At 47.8% G+C, this 22,385-nt stretch overlaps 1 protein-coding gene across 19 annotated transcripts in view; it reads right to left on the bottom strand.

The window, feature by feature from the left end:
- LTBP1 (latent transforming growth factor beta binding protein 1) overlaps nucleotides 1-22,385 on the bottom strand; it is a 394,177-nt gene that overhangs the window by 19,727 nt on the left and 352,065 nt on the right. For 4 of the 19 annotated variants that reach the window (XM_036262370.1, XM_036262371.1, XM_036262372.1 and 1 more), the window contains 3 exons: nucleotides 9,232-9,354; nucleotides 5,457-5,606; nucleotides 3,015-3,499 (listed from right to left, as the gene is read on the bottom strand). In XM_036262370.1, the coding sequence (XP_036118263.1) occupies nucleotides 3,318-3,499; nucleotides 5,457-5,606; nucleotides 9,232-9,354 (455 nt within the window). In that variant the 3' untranslated portion in view covers nucleotides 3,015-3,317. Of the gene's footprint in view, nucleotides 1-3,008; nucleotides 3,500-5,456; nucleotides 5,607-9,231; nucleotides 9,355-22,385 lie in introns of those variants that run through there. The other 15 variants (XM_036262377.1, XM_036262378.1, XM_036262379.1 and 12 more) reach the window with 9 other exon arrangements.

Here is a 22,385-nt window from a genome sequence, read left to right as displayed (position 1 = left end):
GAACCTATATTTTTTAGAGGAATATGGACGATGAAATTGTGCAGCACTCTGATATGTTCCACAGTTTGCTGGCGTTGTGCCCGGTGCTCCTTTCGAGACGCTCACTCCAGATGGCACGGATCCATCAGAGGGCCGGGTTTCATGGCGCTGGAGCAGCGTTTGTTATGACAAAAGAATAAAATGTATTGATTATTGGCATTTTAAAGTGTAGAGACTTGTTCTGTGGATGACAGAGAAAGGGACCTCTCAGGCAGCTGGAAAATAAACACACGCATTAGCATAACGGACTATATATAATCAGTACGATGAATGACATATAAACGCTAGATTTATCAAATTATGTTGCAGCCAAAGAGAAAGTTTTTTGGTTTGGTTGCTTACAAGAAAACTTCTAGATTTGGGGGTGATGGCAAAGGTGGAGAGCGGCTATCAGGGCCAGGGGCACGCTGGGACAGTACAGGGTGCTGGGGCGCTGCCTGCCCCCCCCACCCCCAGGAGCATCACGCCAACCCTCCACCGCAGGCGCATCTTGCTTGGCACCTAACCGGGAATCCCGGACCTGTGGTTTCGAGGACAACTGGGCTTTAATGTCACTCCTGAAAGGAACGAAAAGAACCATATATATTGCAAAAACAAGACTTTTTTCCAGGGCTATGAAACAAAATTCATGCAACATGCACAATATAAGAAGTTCCACTTGAAGCTACGTATTTCTATTCCACATATACAGGCATCTCCTGTGTGATGTCAGGAATCCGCAAAATCAAACGTTCTGTGGGAAATGCTCGCCGAATTTAGGATGCGCCTCAACTAGAGTCCCCTAGCCAATTTCCTAAAAATACACCCAAAGCATCAAGAAACCAACCCAGGTTGGAATGTAAGATGCTAAAACGTCTCTCCGTGATTGTCACGATGCTGCAAAGTCGCTGCGTGTGCAGAAAGAGCTGCTCCTGCGCTGTAGTTGCCCTGCTCACGCACGTGTTTCCTTTCCACCGTGTTTGACACGTGCTCTACTTGGGGGAGACTCGCACAACACTAGGTGGCAGTAGGGCTAGGCAGACCTGGAAAGCCCTGTGGAAATGCATCCAGGACGGGCACGTGAGCCGGGAGCTGGTCACGCCGACGGTAACACAGTGGGCCTCTCAGTTCCAGCGACGTCCAGGGCTCATCCACTTTGCTGACTGTCTTCGTGCTTTTCAAACACCCGTGGTGACTCCAACTGCTCTTATATTTGGAATAGCACTCAGGCTTGTGTCAACACAATTTTCATTTTGAGGACATAAATATTAGTTTCTCCTAGATAGAAACATTCACTGAAAAATGTGAGAGAGATGGGTACGTTGTACGATGCTTGGGAGTTCCTTTAGCTTTCTATTGCCGCTGCAACAAATCACCACAGATCGGTGGCTGGTTCATTAGCAACCTTCATGCCATCTGTAACCTTAATCCCCACTTGCCACAGATGGTAACATAGTCACGGGCTCTGGGGATTCGGGCATGCTCGTCCTTGACGGGCCATTATCCTGTCTACTACAGGTATGAAAAACCAAAACCTGTCTTTCAGGAAAATGTTAATTAGGAGATTTTCTGCTGAGTATGCCCATACATATGCAGTTTATTTATTTATTTTTAATTCAGATGCTTTTATTAAGTTAAAAAAAAAAGAGCCTGAAATTTAGTGTAAGTTATAAAACAGTGGCGTGACCATGGACGTAGCTAAGCAGAGAGTGGCACTTTGAAAGCTACGATTCCTTCCTCCCGAGCTGGCATCTGTATCAGCTCGCCAGGGCTGCCGGAACCTAGTGCCACAGATCGGGGGCTTCAACAAGAAACGTACCTTACACCTCTGGACGCCTCTCTCCTCGGCCTGTAGGTGGCCACCTTCTCCCTGTCTTCATGGGATCTTTCCTCTGTGTGTGTCCTACCTGATCGATAGGGACACCAGTCACACTGTATTAGGGCCCACCCAATGACCTCATTTAACCTCAACCACCTCTTTTTTTTTTTTTTTAATCTTCACCCGAGAACATTTTGCATTTATTTTCAGATAGGGTGGGAGGGAGAGAGGGAGGAAGAGAAAGAGAGAAACATTGATGTAAGAGAGACAAATGAACTGGTTGTCACCCACACGACCCCAACCGGAGCCAGGGACAAACTGCAATCGAGGTACGTGCCCTTAGCGGGAACTGAACCCAGGACTCTCTGGCCCACGGGCCGATGCTCTAACTGCCGAGCCAAACTGGCCAGGGCCTTAATCACCTCTTTAAAGACCCTCTCTCCAAATACAGTCACATTTCAAGGTACTGTGTGGTTGAGACATCAACATATGAATTTTGAGGGGACACAATTCATTCAGTCCTTTACAAATTCAATAATTAGCCTGCCAAGGACTCCACACTGATAGGGAACCACTGGTAAAATAAAGGTGGGGGATACACTTGTACACACATATTCACAGACACTTACTCTCAGGTAGAATTTTTTTTTTTCTAAAAAAATGGTGATTTATTTTGCTTTAACATACAATGGTAAATATGCTGGGATCATCAAGTTTCCAAAAAAATTTTGCTGGGCATACTTTACACATTATAATTCTAATATGAGCGCATTGATTCTTCCATTTCAAAGTAGAAAAGGGATCCAACTGACACCTACCAGCAGCTTGGCTAAGAGTGGACACGGAATCAGACGACACACCGTAGCTATAAAATACTTTTCTCCAAATGTGTATAAAAGTTTTGAAACAAAATCACTGCCTGCTCCACAGGACAGACAAGTTGGATTTTAAAATGCTCCAGACTAGGAATAGCATAACCCTGTGTAACAATACTTACAAAACAGTTTCACAATATTTCATCAACGAACTTCACTTGAGATTAAAAAAACAACAAATCTGAAGGAAAAGAAAAACAGTAGCCAAGGAACTGCACAACCAAAAACTGAAAATTATATAAAATATTTCCACCGCTATTTAAATGCCAAATTTAATCAAGCAATAGTAAAAAAAAAAAAAAAACAAGACAACATAATAATACAACCTTCTGTTTAAAATAACAGCACTGTTCTGCCCCTTTTCCACTGAATTTTACATATGAACAGACTATATATACTGGTTTTTCAGAGAAATGTCCATTTGGTCTGCCACGCCCGTAGGGTTCACCCCGAATCCTCTCCTTGTCTTCGGAGGATGCTCGATCCCACGATGTTCCCGTGTCCCCATCATTCTGGGTTAGGTGCAATGTCTCAAGTATAATACATTTCTCTCTTTTCCTTTACACAGTGCAGAGTATATGGGCTTAGGTTATGTGGATTTTCTTTTACTCCAGGTCACTGTCCTTCTCTAAATTCAAGGCGGTGCTCAGCGGAGTGCAGTAGTTGGGCTTGTCGGAGGGCACGTAGCCGGGCAGACACAGGCACTTGTAGGAGCCCTCCGTGTTGATGCACTTGGCGTTCTTGCAGAGGGACATCCGGCTGTTCAGCTCGTCACACTCGTTTACATCTGCAACAAGCCAGACCACACGGGTGAGCCAGCTGTGACGCCCGCTGGGAGGAAGCGGGCCCAGGGTGTACCTGAGGCACCCAGGCCTGCACATAGCCTGGCTGTTCCCGGTCCCCACCCCGCACACCTTCCCGTGAATGTGTCACAATCACGTGAAAGGTAAGTCAGACTTTCCGGATCTCACCGAGGTCGGGGATCAGGCAAGTCCTAGAATTTCTCTCCCTGGTATTTAACACAACGTGAACAATTTGTTAGCCTGACATTTCACAGTCAGACCTCAAGAAAGCTGGAAAACTATCCTACTTGTAAATTCCTCCCCACAGGCAGGGAAGGGGTAGGCGGGTCAGGTGGAGCAGCTGAGAACCGAACCGTGCGCCCAGAGCCTTGTGAGCGGCCCTCCTGCGGCTGAATTACCTCCTCGGGGTTTCTTTCCACAGGAAAGAGAGGCTCTCGTGCACCTGAAACACCTGTAATAACCCAGGCTCCCTATTTTGCAGACCCACCACAGGTGGAGACCGACCACACACACATACACACATGTACGTTTAAGTCCAGGGCCTTTTAGCATAGAGGCCAAGGGCCCTTGAACACAGTCTGGAGGACTATTTGTGGTCACGCGGAGCAGGAAAAGTGTGTTTACTGCTCTCTTCAAAGTAAGAGGGAAGTCTCTTCAATGCGAGAGACTTTTAGGAGGAACTTTTTCTGAATGGTTAGCATGGAAGCTGTATTCTTTCAGACATCGACGGTCCCTTCTGTTTCCATGGGGCATTCGGGGAAACATTTCTATCTGCAGTCAAGAGCTACATTTCAAAGAGTCCAAGTCATTCATTCCCTGGAACATTCTTCTAGCCTTTCCTTCATGTGTGAGGAATTCTTAAATGAGAGATATCAACTCTATTTTTTCCTCTTTATTTATTTATTCTTTTTAAAAATTAATTTATTTTACAGATGTTTCTCCTTTTCCCCCACTGACACCCTCCTCCCACCACCCCCTCACAACACTGCCACCTATATCCATTAGTTATGCATATAAGTTCTTTGGTTTCTCTCCCCCGGCCCCGCCCAGCCCCGCCCCAAGGATTGTCAGTCTGTTCCCTACTTCTATGTCTCTGGGTCTATTTTGTTCATCAGCTTATTTTGTGCACTGTATTCCACAAATAAGTGAGATCATGTGATATTTGTCTTTCTCTAGTTGACTTATTTCGCTTAGCATAACACTCTCCAGGTCCCTCCATGTCGTCTCAAAGGGTAAGAGATCTTTCTTTCTTACAGCTGCATAGTACTCCATTGTGTACATGTACCACAGCTTTTTTATCCACTCGTCTATTGATAGACACTTGGGCTATTTCCAGATCTTAGTGATTATAAATAGTGCTGCTATGAACATGGGGGTACATATATTCTTTCTGATTGGTGTTTCAGGCTTCTTAGGGTATATTCCTAGAAGTGGGATCACTGGGTCAATGGCAGTTCCATTGTTAATTTTTTGAGGAAACACCATACTGCTTTCCAAAGCGGCTGCACCAATCTGCATTTCCACCAGCAGTGTATTAGAGTCCCCTTTCCTCCACACCCTCGCCAGCACTTGTTGTTTGATGATTTGTTGATGGCGGCCATTCTGACAGGTGTGAGGTGATACCTCATAGCCGTTTTAATTTGCATCTCTCTGATGATTAGTGATGCTGATCATCTTTTCATATGTCTCTTGGCCATTTGTATGTCCTGTCTGGAGAGGTTCAACTCTATTTTTTGAAAACCGTGGTAGAATACACAGAACATGAATGCGACCGTTTGAACCATTTTTAAGCGGCCAGTCCAGTGGTGTCAAGTACAGTCGCATCGTGTGTATCCCACCACCCACCTTTAACACTGTTCTCATCTTCCTAAACCGACACTCTGCAGATCCTGAGCCAGGGAGCCCAGGAAAGGAAGCACCTCCATCAGGCACTGTTCTTACCGACACAGGTCATCTTGGCCATGTCCAAGTGGTACCCGTCAAAGCAGTCGCAAGTATAACCCTCCTGCACCCTCACGCAGCGGCCGTTTTCACACCCATTGAGGATCCCGCACTCCTCGGCCTGGAGCTCCTCAAAGCTGTTTAAGAAGCCTGGAAATGAGACAGAAGCCAAGTTAGACATGTTCACCCTCTTAAACCACTTCCCAAAACCAGAGGATTGTTAAGCTCATGGTTCATCAGATGGACAGATTTCAGACACCTTAAAGTTAGCACTAAAACTGAATACTGCATAGAACTGCAACACAACACTAAGCATAAAACAGGAAGAACTTTATATCTGTTGCACAGATCAGCCCCACGATTTGAATTCTGATTCTGTGTTCAAGTCCCTTAAAACAAGGAAGCGAGGATGATATGGAGTTTTGCCCTTAATTATTTAAAGTTTTTATCTAAAAATTCCAAATGTCCTGAGTTCTCACCAGCAAATGTCAGGACATTTTTCCGTGTGGAGCCAATAGTGAATTTATCAGCGTTCAGGAGACATTTGCTCAGAAAACCCAGGAGGGCTGGAGGGGGTGCTTTTCCACGTGGAGTTCCCAGGAGCGGGGAGTCTGTTTGCTCTGGCTTTGGAATGAGCCCCACAAAAGGCTCTTGGGGATCAAAGGACAAAGGCAGTAAAAGGGACTCAAAACATCCTAATGAATGAGAAAAGCGCATCATGCTTGTGTTTAGTAAACCGAAAATCCTTTTGTAATGAAACAAAGACACCCTTGTCTGGCTCCATGTATAGCTTCGATAGCATTAAACGGACTCAGAGCCGAAGTTGAATAATGTGAAAACAGCTGAAGCAGGCATCAAGTGTTTAGCTTTCTTTCCAGAGAAGAAAGCTGTAACCCGAAAGGCCACGGTGACTCACACACACTGTTGAAGTGGCCCCTCATCCCCTCCCCACCCCTTCCGAACCTCACCACATACTAGTTCTTAAAACAATCAAAATGAGGGGGCTGGGTGAGAGATGAAGGGATTAAGCAGCACAGATTGGTAGTTCCAGAAACATGGAGTACAGCATAGGGAATACAGTCAATAAGATCACAGCAATTATGTATGGGGCCAGAGGGGTACTTGAAGCAGCAGGGGGCCACTCTGTAAAGTACATGATTTTCTTGCAGCTTTGCTGTACATCTGAAACTAATACAGAATAATATTGAATGTAAACTGTAGTTGAAAAAAATTTTTTAAGGAAAAAAAATCAAAATGTGGCCAGAACTATTAGGCTTTTGAAGTATGTAATGTTCCAGTGGAACTGCAGGGGGCAGCACAACACCACTGCTTATGCCGGGGTCTAAGGTCCAGCTCCGTGACTTAAAAGATGTAGTAATACATTCACAAGCCCTTTTTAAAAATATTAAAGGAAAAATAATACTACAGGTCATCAAATCCCCAAAACCAGTTTGAGAAATACTGACTTAAGAAAATAAAGTCAAATTCCAGGTATCCCAGCAAAATCATTCTGACTTTAGTTAAATTATTTTTTTATTCTAGAAATTAAAACATGAAATTCAACTTGAAGCTCCTGTGCAGACATCAAGTAGACTCCCCAAATACTTCTCTAGCACTGCAAACCGGGTGGGCAGAGTGCGGCCCCTCCCGGCTCCGAATCTGGCCCGCTGCCGATTTTGTGAATAAAGTTTTTACTGGAACACAGCCACACCCCCACTCACCGATGTGTGCCTGGCTGCTTTCGTGAAACCACAAAAGAGTTGAGTAGCTGCAATGGAGATGGTCTGGCTGCAAAGCCTAAACATTTTACTATCTGCTTCTTTATAAGAAAAAGTTGATCTCTGCTCCAGGAGATTCCAGTTTTATAGAAATTGCTCTAACTGAAGGCCCCACCAGTCAACAGCTAACATTCTTAAATAACCAGAAGGCAGGAGATGGCGAACTGAAAAGGTGATAAGAATCCTTAGCCTCCCTCTGTTACCATCTACCCAGTATCACCATGTCTTCAGCAGGGCCAGAAAGTCCCTGCTCGTGGCCTGAGAATGAACAGCTATTTCTCATAACTTGTTAGAAATGGAAAGGCACCACTGGTCAAAGCTGCTGGTCTTGGAACCCACACCAACTTCCTATGTTGCTAAATAGGAAATTGACGTGATACCAACTTGTTTCTTTCTTAGCATTTGTAGTGAGTTAAAAAAAAGAGTGTTAAGGCAATGTCCGCATTAGAAAAAGAAGGTCCATAAGCCAGAACATTTCAACATTGAAATTCCTGAAATGTGAACGCGGCTGCAATAGAGGCTACACACATAAGCTACGGGCTGTGCCGGAGCTTTTATAGACTTGATCTGGTATTTGGGATTTATGGGGCAGGTAAGCTGGCTTTCTTTCAACCTCAATATTTCTTCTCCCTTTCTTTTCCTCTCCTTCTCTTTTCACGGTGAATGTCTGTCAGCCGAGAACACAAACGCGAGAAGTGCAGCAGCGATCAGTGCACCGCGTCCAGCCGCGAGAGCACGCAGGCACGGTTCACGAGGCCGTGCGCGCTTACGTGCTGTTGATTCAAGAAGTCTTGCAGGGAGTGTGTGGGGAAAGGGCACCAGGGCCTCCCTCTGGATGCTGGCATGATTTAGGGCGTGGGAGGGGGTTACCCAGGTGTGTCAATCAGAATTCACAGAATGCTGTGTTCATGTGGGCTTTCAAGCACTCTTGGTTCTCCTGAATGAGCAATGCATGCATCCTTTAAGAGACAAAAGGAAGGAAGGGAAGAAAGGAGAGAAGGAGGGAGAGAGAGAGGGAAGAGAAAAGGAAAAGGGAAGGGAAGGAGGAAGAACAAATCTTTGACTCAGAATTGAAGTCGATCCAAGGGCAACCACAAAGCTTGGGTGCAGGAGTCAGGGCCCAAAGAAAGAAAAAGCTTCGTTGTATTTTGTGATTCAGCAGCCTCTCCAAGTCCTAACCTCCACGCCTGGTCCACCGGATTCCCTGTTCTGCGAATCTGGCTTGGAGCGCTCACCCCGCCAGGAGGGCCCCTGATAGAGGTGGACGAGGCAGCTGGGGTCCGTGTCCCTACTCCCGTTCTCAAAGTGACGCAACCTATTCTCTACTGTTTCATTTCGCACCACCTCATTTCTCAGACTTCAAATAACGAGGCGACAGGAAAGCTCTGGTTTCCCCAATGAGACCTTTAGTCCACGTGGTCTCCGCCCAGGCTGCTGGGTGCACCCCGTCAGACGGTTACTTGCCAAGTGGGAGTAAGGTTCTCACACCCCACCCCTCCCACAAGAAAACCCCGCTCACAAACCCCGGAAAAGCCATATCTTACTCAACAGCCCCTCACGAGGGGATTCTAAGAATGATCTGACCAGGACAGCAATGTTTTTGACCTCTCGCTCTAAAGTACTTGTAAGAGCAACGCAGCCCCGTCAGACTCTGTCATTTCCTCTTGTGCAAAAAGGCCACAATTCTAACTCTCAAGCTAGGCCACCACCTCATGGGTCAAAGATGACTTTGTTTGAAAATTGTACCAATAAAGTCCTTTACTTTAAAGAGTGCAAATAGCATCCCACCAGGGAGACTAATAATCTGACCCAACGGTTCTCACACTTGGATGCAGAGGGTCACCCCGGGGGCCATGAAACCCCGAGTCTCTGATTCAGCAGGTCTGGCGCTGCCTGAGAACCATCATGTCTAACAAGTTCCAGGAGGGCATCTGGAGAACCATCGGCCAGTCTCGAACCACAATTTACTGTCAAAGTAACCGGAAACGTCTGCTTACGGTCCTGAATGAAGTAGGGATCCGCTTCTGGGGCGTACTGCTCACTGAAGTCCACCAAGGCATCGCGTCCGTACGGCCGCCGGCGTCCCGTGACGGGGATGTTGCACAGCTGGGCATAGTCATCTGCGAAAGACACAGGGAACGTGACCGACTTCAACGTCTGCTCGCCCCACACGCACCCACTCCGGCTCAGAGCACCAGGGACCTGGAGGCCGGTCCACGGCAGGCCCGGCTCCCACGCATCGCTGGGCCTGGACGTGTCTCCGTGTTCTTCAGGGGAACTCGGTCCGCCCACGTACCGTGAGCGCCGCAGAGCATAGTAAAGATTCCACCTGGAATTCTAGATCACAGATCGCACTGAACAGCTGGTGGCACGCGTCCCGGGACAGCGCCTGAGCGGCGCGGGCCTGCGGGGAGAACGGGGTACCTGAGCCCGCAGGCGTCCGCATCAACACGTTTTACAGGCATGAAGCAGGCGTTCTCACGGACAGCTGCTTCCCTCTCCTGAGAGGGAGAAAAGTGTATCTCTGGTGATCCAGAAATCAGACAGCTAGCAGGCAAGGATGCTGTGTGGTACCATTTGAATTTAGTAGCTATTATTATGACTCTGTACTCAAGATCTGGTGCTTATGGACAGTATGACAGTAGTGATGATGTCATCATCATCAATCATCATGGTGTAAAGGTGGCGATAATAATAATAGCTAACAGATGTATCATGCTTGCTCTGTGCCGGGTACGGGTCTTAGCACATATTCATTCACTAAAACACCGCTCACACCACCCTCTGAAGAGGCGCATCATCACCTCCGTTGCACAGAAGAGGAAACAGAAGCGCAGACTGGGGAAGTGACCGCCGAAACGTGGAACCCAGTAACACACTGAGCGCTCTGCCTCCCCCAAACGACCCCAGTCCTGTGGAATCCTCGTCTTGACCCCTTCTGCACCCCAGAGAGACTCATCTGCACCCAGAGAGACTTCCTGGGGCCACAGGCCCGTGGCCGTCTGCCTTCTCAAGTCTCCTGCAGTCCTCCAGGGCCCACCCAGCACATGGGCTCATGGCCCCTAGTTGTTTGGGGTGACTGAGCTCGCAGTGCAGGTCCCGGGCCCAGGCTCCTGCCTGCACTCAGGAGCGGAGCGATGCGGAGGGCCGGCTTCATGGTCTGAATGCACGTTTTCCAGAAATATGCTGCCTGAGGACTCATCTAGCAGAGGGTGAAAATTCTGGGGCTCCCCCCACTTCCATAAGTCTGCCAGGACTGTGAGGTGCAGCTCAGCAGACCCCGGGACTGGATGGACACTCTCAGGGCAGCCACACAAGGCAACCACCATTGCCGGGACCACGGATGGGAACGCTGTCTTCTACTTGACTCCGTCTGCAACAAAGTTCAACCCATGCACTAAGGCAACAGTGTGAACACTCAAGATTTTCATCCCTAAACTTACAGGAGTCAAAGGTGTGCGTGTGTGTATGTGCAAAGATAAGCGCACACACACACACACACACACACACACACACACACACCCGTCTCCCAGAACTGCACCAAGGAAGTGTAAGGCCAGAAGAGACCCTGCCCCACTGGCTGGGGAGGACATGTCACCCCTTCCGAAAACTCGCCCCAGGCGGAGCATTCCAGGAACATACAGACCCCACACGGCCCAATACTCTTGCACGAAAGCATTTCCTGAGAAATATTCATTTCATTAAGGGAATAGCTGAACCTGGAAATAGATCCTTGACTCAGGAAAAGCCAACTTCAAACAGAGAACACACATGGCTGTCAGTTCTGCTTCGAGTATGAGGAAGAAGAACCAGGGATCTCCCCGCCAGACAAGTTTGCCAAGATGTTTACAAGTTTCCAGGGCATTTTCTCCCAGGACCTTTTATATACATTTGTTGTACATCTGAAAGGGAGACGTGTTCCGTATTTTATATCCAAGCAACAGTTGTGATCAAGAATAGATGTTAAAAGTAAATTAATTCATGTTGTTATTTGGTAAAATGAAATCCAGACACAGCTGAGCAACCTCCCCTCTGACACGTGGCTCTCAGGGTCGCCTCACTGAGACTCGGGGTCCTGGGCGGGTGACGGCAGGGTCAGGGCTGTCCCAGGGCGGTCTGACCTTCCTGCCCATGGCCTCGGCTTGGACCGTGCCTCCTCCACTAAGGAATGATGGCTGCCCTCCCAGCTGTCACCGTCTAGCATGGCAAAAGGAAGGGACCGGCGTGAGAGGAGCGACGAGGAGGGACAGGCTTCCATTCCTGTGAAACGCTGATGAGCAGCTTCCTGGGAGCAGTGGTGCCCGACCTGAAACTAAAGAGATGAGTGGCACCCGCTCTGCGGGAGAAGACGTCTTGGATCGACTTCATAAAGAACGTACCCAAAAGTGTCAAGAAAGCAAACTGTGAGCTGGGGTTGGGGACAAGTGGCTCCTAGGAAGGCTGGGGAAGGGGGCAGAGGGGAGAGACGGGGGTGGGGCCTCTGGGACCTGCAGCATCTTCTGCGCCCCTCCCCTGCCCATGCGTTTATCTTTTAAGATCCCAGAACTGACTGTCCTTTGCTGCTTTCCTTTCTCGAAGCTATTAACATTCCAAACTTCAAGACACTTTTGGTTCAGTCATCACAGCATCACCTCTGCATTAAATATACCCGCTCTTGTTTGGAGATGTGCTGCATCCCAGCATCCCCAGGACATGCATTTCGAGTCATTTTTTTTCCAGGAGCACAGATGGGGCGACGCTGACCCATCCATGCCGCCTCTCTGGTCATGCACACCTGCTCTCCTTGGCCAGGGTCAGGGGTCACCTGAGGACAGGGGAATGGAAAGGATCTGGGCTTTGGAGGCAGACGCTGGGGCTCAAGTCCTGACCACACCACTGACCTTTCAGCTCAGCAATTGTGGGCGAGCCTCAGTTTCCACATCTGTCACAGTGGATAACGATTCTTGTTGGCCTGCCTCTGTTACTGACATACAAACATGAGATAACGTTGCGGACGGTTTATACATTTTGTAGCACCGAGAGCAAATTGAGGGTGCCATTTTTTTCTCATAGATAAAATCACTAAGTCCCTTCTGAACAACTGAAAATAAGTGAGGATTTTCAAAGACAGTATCAGAATGGGAAAAGGAGAAACATCTGTAACAAAAATAAATTGATGATAATAATAATAAAAAGAAGTACAAATGAGTTGTTAGACTGATGAACCTCAAAGGGAAGGGGGGAGGGAGGAGGAGGGCGGGATGAGATAAACCAAAGAACTTCTATGCATGTATGCACAGCCAATGGACACAGACCATGAATAGTGTGGGGTAGGCAGGAGGGGGGCGAGATTGGGGAGGAGGGGGTCAATGGGGGAAAAAAGGGGGGGGGAAATCTGTAATACATTGAACAATAAAGACAAGTTAAAAAAATAAATAAATACAACTCTACTTACAAAAAATAGAATGATTGATACAAACTGCAGTGTTAGCAAACTGAAAGGTAGTTGTCAATGGGCAAAGGATCGTGCAGTAAATTAAGAACAACGAAAGCAGTGTCTCTAGACATCGTTAGATATTGTTGCAAGATTACAAGAGGTTTACTAATAGATGGAGGAAAACGTTATTTCAGCAAATAGAGAGCAAAGCCTTCATCTCAGACACAGGGCTCACTCACTGTCAGCCTAAGCAAACATCATCACTTGGCCGAACAGCGATCAAGTATGAACAGCAGCACACGTGAGCACTGGCTATACCGAACTCAGAGTGCAGGGAACACTGGCGCTCAACAGTGCCTAGCACATGCCTGATCTACGAGAAAGGTGCGGGGTGGAGACGAGGTGCCCGCCATCGTCCAGGGGAGCAACTGCATTATCATAGACTCTTCTTTCTTTTTTAAACCAGGAAGATCTTTTATTTTATTATGCACTATTTTTTTAACTTTTATTTTTCTGTTATTCCTCACCCAAGGATGTTTTTCCATTTATTTATTTTTTTTAGAGAGAGTGGAAGAGAAGGAGGAAGAGAGACACAAAGAGAGAGAGAGAGAGAAACATCGATGGAGAGAGACACATCGATTGGTTGCCTCCCACATGACCCTGACCAGGGCCGGGGACCAAACCTTCAACTCAGAAATGTGCTCTTGACTGGGAATCGAACCCATGACCCTTGGATCAGTGGGCCGACACTCTAAACATTGAGCCAAACTGGCCAGGGCACACCACAGAATTTTCTAATGAGTCTTGGGCAAGGCGCCCTCTTCAGGGTCTGGGCACACACATTTCGGCGCTCTCTTCGGCAGGACTGGGCCTCAGAGCAAACCCCAAGCCACAGCCAAAACCCATTCTAGCTTGGAGGTGCGTGGTCTGGTTATATCCAGGGCTGGGACACGCTGCCCTCTAGCTTGGGGACACGGTGAACTGTGAACGGCTGAGGGACAGAGTCCAGCGTAGCAGATAACTGAACTATTTGCACAACTGCCATGAGAGCCTTCTGGCTGTCACCTCATCCAGAGAAACTCATAAATTCCTCTTCCTTCTCCAAACCCCCTTCACTTACGCCATCAACAAGGAAGACCTAGTCATCGGGGGCTTGGCGCACACCAACAGCTCTGCCGACCGGGCAGGGCTTGTACTTTGGGAGGCAAATACTATTTATGAGACACCGTACCGTGTGTCTGTCCGGGATCTAGCCAGCTGCGAAGGTAAGACGCACAGGAGGTGGAAGTATCCACACCTCCAAGCCCCGCCCGCTGCAGCCCCCCCTCACCCCCAAGCACACATGCTAGCCCTTGATCAGAGCTATGAAAGTCACACACGGCGGTGTGGGTGACCGTCACTGAGTGGTCTAAACAAGATCCAGGCCACCGATCACATTCATTTCCCTGGCATGGCAGATTCACATCACAGATGGTGCTTTGATTTTAATTTTAAATTGAAAAAAAAAAAATTTAAAAATTACCCCCTGGAGCCAGCGGGTCCCGGGCCCTGCCGTCGGCGGCAGCGGGAAGCACGTGACTCGGCCCTGGCAGGGGAGCCCCACTCCCGACGAGACGCATCTGCAGGGCTGGTCTGGACGGTCACATGTCACCGCGCCACTCTGGCACGTGCGGAAACTGGGAGGTGAAGTTTTCGTTCTGCCCGAGGCCGATTAAATTCAGCTGCTTTTAGAAATGATGAAGAGGCTGCGTTTCGTTCCCCACACTGCAGGGCTGAAACTCTCCAGTTTGGAATTGCATAATTTTCCACCGCAGGAGAAACAAGGAGCGATTCTTATGCATTAGAAAAATGGGTCTTAATTGGCTCAAATTTCTAGCCCAGGTGTTTTTCTTACAGGTTCCCATATGTATTATTAATTGATGATGGTGCTTGGAAAATACAGACACACACAACCAGGAAATGGAGAAAGGAGACAGGGAGAACGAAATGAATTATTTACCCCAATGCTGAGCCAGCAGTATAACAAGCATATATACATATATATATACACACACACACAATTTTTTTTTTTTACTGAAATGAGCAAAATCTATAAAATTAGGAAAATGTTGACCACTCATAGAACATTCCATCCAGAAAGACGTGAAAAGTGTCCGCTGGCAGGCGGTGTCCTGTGTAATCGGGCATCTGTCCACTCACACTCTTTCTCAGAGGGGACACTCGTACCCACAGTCCCCAGTGGACAGGCAGGAGGCCAGCTTCCCTGCTATGAAATTGACTGAGCTGTGAGGGAAAATGGGGCATACTAAAAAGAAGGACCCAGGGTCAAAAGTCTTGGATTCTAGTCCTGCTTCTTCACTCCCTAGTTCCTTGGACTGGGCACATTTCTGCGTCTACTGCACAGAACTACCGTACTTTGCTTTAGTGACATTAAAGGCAAGGCACTGTTTCATCCAGCGGCTGACTGACTCCTTCGCGCGTGGAAGCAGAGGCTGAGAATGTCACGGGCAGCGTGGGCTCTGGGAGAAGAAACGGCTGTAACGACAGGACACTGTGACATGAGCAACAGCTTCCCGGGGCCACAGAAGGAGTAAGACTGGTCAGCTGGGAAGGCTTCTCGGTGGAGGTGATGGACTCTACAGGCGGAAGCCCACTGGGCGAAGAGGAGGAGAGAAGGCAACTCAGAGGGAGACACAGGCATATACACAGTCCTCCCTCTCTATGGTTTGAGTGCCTTTGGTTTCAGTTGCCCACAGTCAACCATGGGCTGAAAATATTACAAGGAAAATTCTAGAACGTTTTAAATTGCACTGATTCTGAGGAGTGTGATGAAATCTCGTGCCGTCCCGCTCTGTCCCGCCTGGGATGAGAATCATTTCTGTCCAGCGTCTCCAGTCCGCCCACGCCACCGGCCGCCCAGTCCCTTTGTGGCAGCGGCCTGGTCATCAGGCTGTGTGCTGGTGTCCTCGTGCCAGTGTTCCCGTCAGCACCAACGCACGAGGCCAGTGAGGCTGGCGTTTCAAACGTGCCAAGAGCAGCCAGCAAATGGTCCCTTGCAGTGACAAGCTGCGATACTACAGTAGGACAGCTTGAGAGAGACCACACCCACACAGCTTTTATTACAGTGTATATTGTTAGAGTGGTTCTATTTTATCAGTTATTGTTGTTCGTTTCTTACTGTGCCTAATTGACAAATACTTATCCTAGGTATGTATGTAGAGGGGGGAAAACATAGAAATACAGAGTTCTGTGGTTTCAGGTATCCGCTGGGGGGCTGGGAATGTATGCCCCATGAATAGGGGGGGCACTGCAATGGATAAGACCGCATTAGGGAGACAAAAGCACCAGGCAAACACTGGCTAAAGAAAGTGGGAAAAAGGAAAGTCCGCTAACGTGTACGTCAAAGCCTCTTACGCCAGGTGTGGTGCACTTTCCCTTTAAATCTCAGAGCAGGCCCACGAAATGATTGCAACTGGCTTCTTTTGTTTCCAGTGAGAAAATTAGGTTTATGGTGTCAAGTCGTTGTTTAGGTGAGGGATTTGAACCTAGATCGGTCTATCTGCAAAACCATGTTCTTTCTGCTCCCCAGCTGCCCTTCTGAAACCCTACGGACATTATGACATCCACTCTCCAGACCAGTTCAGCAGTAAGCACCTGTGACTAAAATCCCGGGGAGAGTCATAGCCGTGGACGCTGATGAGCTCAGCCCCACCGGGGTCAGCTCTACCACTAGGATTTATGTTTATTGAATTTGCTCGATTTATTAGGTGAAAGAGATCAAACTGCTTAATGTTCAATTAAATTGTACTTGTGGAGATCAGGGAAGTAATGGGGTCTGAAGTCTTGGCTTGGTTTACCTTCTTCGGGGCTCCTGTCAATGTGCCTGTTTTAAGGAAACTAGGGCCTCGGACCAGCCAAGCTCCCCCACCCAACCTGCAGCGAACGCTGGCGGCCGTCGGGCTCAGTCCCTCCCAGGGTTCCCCAGCAGAAGACACAGACGTGTTGGGCCTGGCTGCCAGAACCGGAGGCTCCCTTGCTTTCCGAACCTGAATTCAAAATGTATACACCGGTAGTGATACTGAGTTACGTCACACACGAACACCTGAAAACAACGATTGATAACTCAGACCTTTCTCATTAAAAATTACATAAAAGGGCCCTGGCCGGTTTGGCTCAGCAGTTAGAGCGTCGGCCTGCGGTACAGAAAAATTACATAAAAGGGCCCAGCCAGTGCGGCTCAGTGGTCGAGCGTCGACCCACACACCAAGAGGTCGCCAGTTCGATTCCCGGTCAGGGCACACGCCCAGGTTGTGGGCCCAATCTCAGAGAAGGGGAGAGGGAAAAAGAGGTGAAACATCTGCCAGTTGCCTCCTGCACACCCCCTACTGGGGATGGAGCCTGCAACCCAGGCATGTGCCCTGACTGTGAATCTCAACCAACTACGCCACACGGCAGGGCTAACTTTTCTATTTTTAATTGGTAAAATAAGGAAACTAGACTAGTTGATCTCTTAAGTCTTTTCTATTTTATATATTCTATGATTGTAAATAGAAAATTTTTTCTACGCCCTGGCCAGTTTGGCTCAGCAGTTAGAGTATCAGCCCGCAGACCAAAGAGTTGCAGGTTCGATTCCAGCCAAGGGCACGTACCTCAGTTGCGGTTCATCCCGGCCCTGGCTGGGGTCGTGTGGGAGGCAACCAGTCAATGTGTCTTTCTCACGTCAATGTTTCTCTCTCTTTCTCTATCTGAAGATAAATGGAAAAATATCCCCAGGTGAGGATAAAAAAAAAAAAAGAGAAAAGAGAAAATTTTTACTATTAGACTGCAAAATCTTGGGAAGACAATTGGTCATTGAAACTCGTGGCTGTAATATGAGGTCATCACTGCTAGATGATGGTATTGCCTTCAGCGGTGCCCACCTGGGCATTTTCAGGCTGACTGACAACCATGGACCTTAATACACTGTGAGCAGGGACAGCCTAACCTGTCAGGACAGCCTAACTGTCACTCATTTTTCTGCTGAGGAAACTGGTCCGAAGAAAGTTAATGATATTCCAAAGGTCAAGTCAGGATACATTCTCAAAATATAACACTTTGTTTTACTAGAAAAACAATAGATTATTAAAATATGAAGGTAAAGATGCACCGTAAGTATATTATTTTCACCTTGCTCATTCTTTTTTTTTCTTGGTACGTGCCCCTAGTGGGAACCAAACCCGGGACTCTCTGGTCTGCAGGCCGACACCCCAACCGCTGAGCCAAACAGGCCAGGGCTTCTTTTTAATGTTTGAAGAAAGAAAGCTGTATTAATATTTGTTCAAAACGCTTCACTCATATTCAAAGGTATAGATCTAAAGGGCGTGAGATAAAGAGATACTGCCGAATCCATTATTTGAAGAGTAAGTTATAAGTAATTAATGTAATTTTTTTTCTTTATTGATTTTAGAGGGAGAGGAAGAGAGAGGGAGAGAGAGACAGAAGGAACATCAATGACAGAGAACATCGATTGGCCGCCTCCTGCGTGCCCCCCACTGGGGATTTGGCCCACAACCTGGGCATGTGCCCTGACCAGGACTGGAACCGGCGACCTCTTGGTGGTGCACGTGTTGACACTCAACCACTGAGCCACACTGGTCAAGCTAATTAATGTAATATTAAAGAAAACATAGTCACTATGATTATTCATACATGTCTTCCCTTCAACTGGAAAAAATTAGATAACACTGCAGAGCACAACTGAACTACTGTAAGATCCCTAACTCCATCTTTTGATTTTTCTCATAGACTGCTATTTACCTTAATTTGAAATGACTCTCGTTACTTCCCCCTGGATCTCCTCAGAATCAGGTACAGTCCCCTACTGGCTGCTGCTTCTGGCAGCGACTTCTCTGGCCAGCTTGCAGGCACTCAGAGACGAACCGTGAATGGCATCTTCGAGGGCTGAGCCGTGCACCCTCCGCACCTCTGCTCCCACCAGCCTGCCTGAGCTCAGGACGCGGGAAGAAGGCACGGTTGTGTCCAGCTTCCCAGTGAGTTCATCTTTTGTAATTTGCTTCTTTCTTAAGATACTGGCTACTGATGCCGAGCAACACAACGATCGCCCCAGCTTCTGCTCTTTGCAGATGTGCGTCAGCACAAAGACAAGAATCTGGTAGCTTTCTAAGCTCCTTCTAGGTCAGCGATTTTCAACCAGTGTGCCGCCAGAATTTTATAACATGCAATACCTGACTATTTAGTCAGGGGCACTGAACTCTTTTCCCTTAGACTGTCAAATAAATAAACGACAACGGCCAACGCAACAGCAGCCACCTGGTGGGAATGAATAAAAAGTATACCTACTTTTTTTTTTTGTCAGATCGGCAAAAAATATATGTTTTGATGTGCCGCAACGTGTTAGTAATTAGTTGATGTGTGCCATGAGATGAAAAAGGTTGACAATCACGGTTCAAGGTGATTTTCTTCCAATTATAAGAGGCACAATCTGTCTGCTGCCTGAAAGGAAGTAGATACTTCCCTTAGCCCTCTGCAGGCTTGCCTGGTCGGGCCCAGAGGTCCATATTGAAAAGGCCTGGGCAGCCCGGCCAGTGTGGCTCAGTGGCTGAGCATCAACCTATGCACCCAGAGGTCACCGGTTTGAGTCCCGATCAGGGCACATGCCCAGGTTGTGGGCTAAATCCCCACTGGGGGGCATGCAGGAGGTGGCCCATTGATGTTCTCCCTCATCAATGTTTCTCTCGCTCTAAAATCAATCAATAAAAAAAAATTATAAATAAAAGACACAGGCAGCCAGCAGCGTTGCCCTAGCTGTTTCTGTCTTATAAGGTTAATTAAGAGAGGGTCAAACACATACAACATTCTTTGAACTCAAAACGTCACACAGAACAGGGCTTTACAACAATTATGGACAGTGACTGTCGCACATTCCCACTCATCGCGGTTCACTCTGAGTACATTCCAACTATTCCTAGCCGTGAAGAGGAAAAAGAACAAAAACATAACAGCAACAGAATTCAAAATATGTGAAAGCAAAATTTCCACTAAAGACCAAATCACCTACTAAAATCTCACTGAAAAGGTGTCTCTAGGAAACCAAAATCTGATTTCAAGGGAGAAACTCGGAACTGCTAAACATTTTATTTTTCAGATAAATTAGATAGCTCGTTAGTTAAAAAGAAAAGTGTTGCTTTTGCGATCAGGTGGTTCATTTTACATGCCTGCCTTAATTTCTCTACTTTGGCTCTCAATGAGAAAATTCTAACAGGGCATCGGAGTAATTATAATTATAATAAAATGTATTTTACGTAACAGAGCGTGGCCAGACAAATCCTTTCTGAGCACGTCAGTGCAGTATAGCTTTTAGGAAAACAAGTACTGAATGAAACTGACGCCCCAAAGTCCAAGCTGTACACAGACTGAAATTTCAGAAGTGCTCATGTCACCGACTGGAACTCTTCATCAAATGCCCCACGTTTACCTCCTCACTGCTGAGGTCACTGAGACAGTAGCTTGGACCAGTTCTCCATCCGAGGGCTAAGGCTCGGGCTTGCGCCTGGCAGGGTCCCTGGCCCTGCGGCTGGCGGTCCCAGCTCCGCGCTGCAGCCTGTTCCAGTCACTCCAGTTGTCCCCGCAGCTTAGCAGGAAGCGGAATCAGTGTTCTGCTCTCTCAGGGTCTGTCTTCTTCCTCTTCGACTTGCCCACTCGAAGGCAGACCCTGTCTCCTTTTCTTCTAACGTGTTTTTAATCAACAGCCCCATAGGATCTGCACCCAAGTGTGACTTACCCGCTGCTTTCTCTTCCTCTAACGCACCTGCTGAAGACACGGCTGTTTCAAAAATCCACAGGGTGGCCCTGGCCGGTGTGGCTCAGCGGTTAGAGCGTCGGCCCGCAGACCAATGAGTTGAGGGTTTGATTCCGGTCAAGGGCACGTACCTCGGTTGCGGTTCGTCCCCAGCCCTGGTTGGGGGTCATGCAGGAGGCAGCCAGTCGATGTGTTTCTCCCACATCGATGTTTCTCTCTCTCCCTCTCTCTCCTCCTCTCACTCTATCGGATGATAAACAGAAAAATATTCTCGGGTGGGGATTAAATAAATGAATAAATAAAGTAAAAATCCACAGGGTAGCTTCATTTCTAGTATTCCCCCTCTGATGGCCTGTCTTCTTTTCACACCTGGGTCTTCTGTCATCCATTCCTGCTCAGTACCCTCCGTCACCAGTCTGTCTCTTTCCCAGTTTGGTCACAGTGCTGAGCACGCGGCCTTCTGCCTGGCCTTCTCCAGCCTATGTCTGGAGCAGGAACGACACTGAATTCCCAACTGAAAACGAAGGCCCTTCTTTAGGTGCATGTGTCTGCAGAGGACGGTAGGGGGGCTGGAGAAGCTCCCCAAAATGCGAGTCTTTTCTCGACCCGGTTCTCCAGCTTCTCAATCCCGGCTGCCGTGGCTAATCTCACGTGTCAGTGCGGCGAGGCCACCGGCACCCAGATGGAGTCGTCAAACATTATTTGGGGTGTTTCTGGATGATAGGACTGTTTAAATCGGTGGACTCGAGTTAAGCCAATGGCCCTCTGTGATGTGGGTGGCCTCGTTCATCGGTTGAAGGCCTGAACAGCAGAAAAACGCCCTCCGTGGAGGAAGAGAGAATTAATTCTCCAGGCCACTCCGACTGCCTTCAAACTGGCCCCTCGGCTCTGCTGGGCCCCGCACCCCCAGCCCACCCCGGACTCTGAACGCACCAGCTTCTACAACTGCATGAGCCAATTCCTCGTAACGAATGACTCCATCAAGGTGTTCTTCTGAGAACCCTGACTAGTAAATACACCAGTCTACCTGCCAGGGATGGGGACATTTGCCATCACTCCGAGCCATCCGTGTGGTAGGGAATCCCTTTAGGGAAAGATACTTGATTCCTGAGGAGAGTCACGTGTAGCTGGAAAAAATAATTTACTTGTTGATTTTGCCTTATTATTCCCTGAAGAGTCAGTGCACTAGAAAATCCCTGTCCCCCCTCCCGTCCCTCACCATCTTTGACTCGTGGCTCCTCTCCCGAGACCTCTAGCCTCCAGCTCCGTATACCAGGTCGCAGAGGGGACGACCACGGCTCTGCTCGCTTCCTGGAATAGTTCAATTTCCAATCGTCCGAACACCTATGAAGTTTTTACTGTGTGGTGAGCATCTCACCTGCATGATCACATTTAACCCTCAAATGACCGTGAGGCAGGTGCTGTAGTTACTGCCATTGGACCAACAGAGAAACACAGGTCACGGCAACCTGAAATCACAAAGCTTTATGTGCTTAATTCATTATGAATTTTATTTTTCAGTAACCCTTTTCTAGTAAGAAAAGCATTTACATCCCTGTTGGAAAGGGGAGTAAGGAGAAGCTTTCTCAATAAGTAAAAATCTTTTCAATAAGGAACAATATAAATTGCTCACTTGCCAGCCCATGTGGTATGCAATTCAATCTAGTTCCAAGGACACCAAGAACTGAGTCCCCAAGGAACCGGACCACTTACCACCGAGAACAGACTCTCTGTACACAGCGCGCACTCTATGTGCAGCATGGTAGCCCCTCAATTTAATAGTGTTTTATATCTTTCCAGTTTGATTTTCTATTCTCCACTATAGTTTATTAACAGCTACACTTTCTTTAATCATAGTATTCGGGATCACGGATGAAAATGATAAATGCTTTCATGCTCCGAGAGTATTAATTATCATAACCTCACAAAAGAGTTCT

Source organism: Molossus molossus, unplaced genomic scaffold, assembly GCF_014108415.1.
Source record: "Molossus molossus isolate mMolMol1 unplaced genomic scaffold, mMolMol1.p scaffold_m16_p_15, whole genome shotgun sequence".
Classification (NCBI taxonomy): Eukaryota; Metazoa; Chordata; class Mammalia; order Chiroptera; family Molossidae; genus Molossus; species Molossus molossus.
This window is presented reverse-complemented; position numbering and strand designations above follow the sequence as displayed.